General features: G+C 39.8%; 1 protein-coding gene across 1 annotated transcript in view; it reads left to right on the top strand.

The window, feature by feature from the left end:
• The window catches only part of RTTN (rotatin), a 177,003-nt gene that overhangs the window by 100,405 nt on the left and 74,095 nt on the right, over window positions 1-2,503 (top strand). The window contains exon 27 of the mRNA XM_019634351.1: window positions 26-97. Within this exon, the coding sequence (XP_019489896.1) occupies window positions 26-97 (72 nt within the window). The remainder of the gene's footprint in view (window positions 1-25; window positions 98-2,503) is intronic.

Raw genomic sequence — 2,503 nt, 5'->3', positions numbered from 1 at the left:
TTTTTTTTTTTTTAATAAATTTCAGGCTGCATTTATTCTTCAGAATCTCCTTGTGATTCCAATGCCTTCAGTAATTATAAAGGATTATACTTGGCAGGTGGGTAACTTGAAACAATTATCAGCCTAGTAGATTTTTGAGATTAATTGATGATAATTTGAGATTAATTATGATTAATTTGAGTTTAATTGAGCGTATATACATTCTATTACTGATTAAATTGTATACAAGGCAACAGGATCTCTTAAAAGAAAATCTAGAATTTCTTTTTATACTTGATCGGATTTAAAAATTCACCTCTATAGTGTTGAAAATAATTTTAAATGAAACTAGTAATAGCCAACGTGGCGTTGACTGTGTACTAGGCATCTTGTAGGAGCTTCACAGATACTAACTTGTGTAGCTGATTGTGAACCATTGCAATCCTCATTTTTTAGCTAAAGAAGCTTCAGCACAGAGGGTTTCAGTAGTTTGCCCTGAATCACACACCTTCGCTCTCATCCTGGGTAGTCTGTCATTTCCCTACTCACTATGTTGCCTCTAAGTTAATAATAACAAATTTGCTTATGGTTAAATATGCATTGATGTTGACATCTTTTTTCCTTTTCTGGGTTAGTGCACAGTTCAGGTAATAATTTATCTTTCTTTGGTTCCTACTGGATTAATTTTTTTGTTTCACGTTCTGAACATCAAGTCTAGTAGTACCTCACTTTTAGCAGCCTGCCGCTTATTAGATCAATTGGAGGATAGAAAAGTGCTTTCACCGGGGAGATAAGATATGCGTTTTTTCCTACCCTATTTCCTGTCCATCTGTCCTCATCCTGTACGTGTATATTTATCCCAGTGTTGTATCTTCCTCCCCAGGGTCCTAGACAAAGCGCAGGCTTCTTTTCAGATTTTCACTAGAGTGTATCTTTGGAGGAGTCTCTGAATCCAACCGACCTGCCTGCCGTGAGGGCAGCCTTTCAGGCGGCCACCTGAAGCGTGAGCCCAGGTGACGTTAAGGCCCAGATCTTACTCAGCTCTGGGAAGGGTCACTTCTCCAAGCTTTGCAAACCCAGGGTATCTCTGTCAGTTACTGAAAATCCCAGGCCACTTGTCCCCGGGTTCTCTAATTTGTTTACTGTTGCCTTCTGATCATAATTGCTTATTCACAGTCTGTGTTCTAATACAACCATCAGAGACAAAACCGGAAGGAGTACACAGGATTAATATCTATATTAACAGTGTGTAGTTTTGCTGCCTGTTATCCACTAACTAGATCTTAACACGTGTGTTGTTTTTGGCTGAAATACAAATCATTGCTACTCCCATTGTTAAACCAGTGACACTTGTGCACCCTTTCATCCCTGCTATAATTTTTCTGTCGTGTTATGATTTACCTTTCCTTGTAATAGGCTTTAAATCTTTTCTGGAACAAGGTGAGACATGATTTAAAACTTTTAAAAATTAAAAAAAATATATTTATTAAAAATATTTAACTGCTATAATTCACTTTAATCTTCCTCTTTGAAAGGCACTAGCATTTAGTGTCTGCACCATTAAATCTGTTCCTTTTCATATATTATCTGTACTGCCTTGCCTTATTTCTTGCACTTAATTTAATCTTTCTAAGTAGGGTGATGTATGTTTCAGGGCCATATTTTTCATATGCTTTTTAAGTATGCCTCTTAGCCCCACCGCAGAGAAGCCAGTGCCCCATCAGTCTCTGCTAACGCATGCGAATGAGCAAAGCGTTCCATTTAGCCCATTGGTCTTACTGATGTTGCTAAGTAAACAAAGTTAAAAACCAGGTCCTAATTTTTGCAGCATAATCCCCTGTTTATTTTTTCATGGATGCAGAAACGTATTTGAGGTGGGTGGTCAGAGGAGGAGGAGCCGTAAAAGCCTGTCCTAGCAGCGCCTCCCTCAGCGCCGGCATCCCTCTGCTGGGGGCCTGGAGACCGGGCCCCCGCTGCCTGAGAACCCAGTTCTGGCGCATCAGCCCGGGGCTCACCACAGAGCCTTCTGTTCGGGGCGCTGTGTTCAGAGTGCTGTTTATAAATGTAGGTCTTTCTTTTTTTTTTTTATTGTTAGTTTCAGGTGTACAGAACAATGCAATAGTTATCCTTTTCAACCTTCGCATAGAAACAACCCCCCTCCACCATCTCCTGCCCTCCCACCCCCATATCATGCTTATCTATTACAATTCCATTGACTCCATTCCACGTCCCATGACTATATATATATATATATATATATATGTAATTATAATTGACATACATTATTATTCAACATCAGCTTCAGAAATACAGTGCAGTGGTCCGGCCTCTACACTGACTATGAAGTGATCTCCCTAACAACACATGAGTCTATCTGGCCCCCTAAAAAATACTTAAAACATTATTGATTATATTCCCCAGACTGTCTTTTCTATCTCTGAGGCCATATTGTAGTTACCAATTTGTATTGTCTCATCCCTTCCCCTTCTCCTTCATCCCCAGCCCCTCCCAACTAGCAACCCTC

This window comes from Hipposideros armiger, unplaced genomic scaffold (assembly GCF_001890085.2).
Source record: "Hipposideros armiger isolate ML-2016 unplaced genomic scaffold, ASM189008v1 scaffold_1593, whole genome shotgun sequence".
Lineage (NCBI taxonomy): Eukaryota > Metazoa > Chordata > Mammalia > Chiroptera > Hipposideridae > Hipposideros > Hipposideros armiger.
The sequence above is the reverse complement of the archived record's forward strand: the minus strand, read 5'-3'. Positions and strand labels throughout refer to the sequence as shown.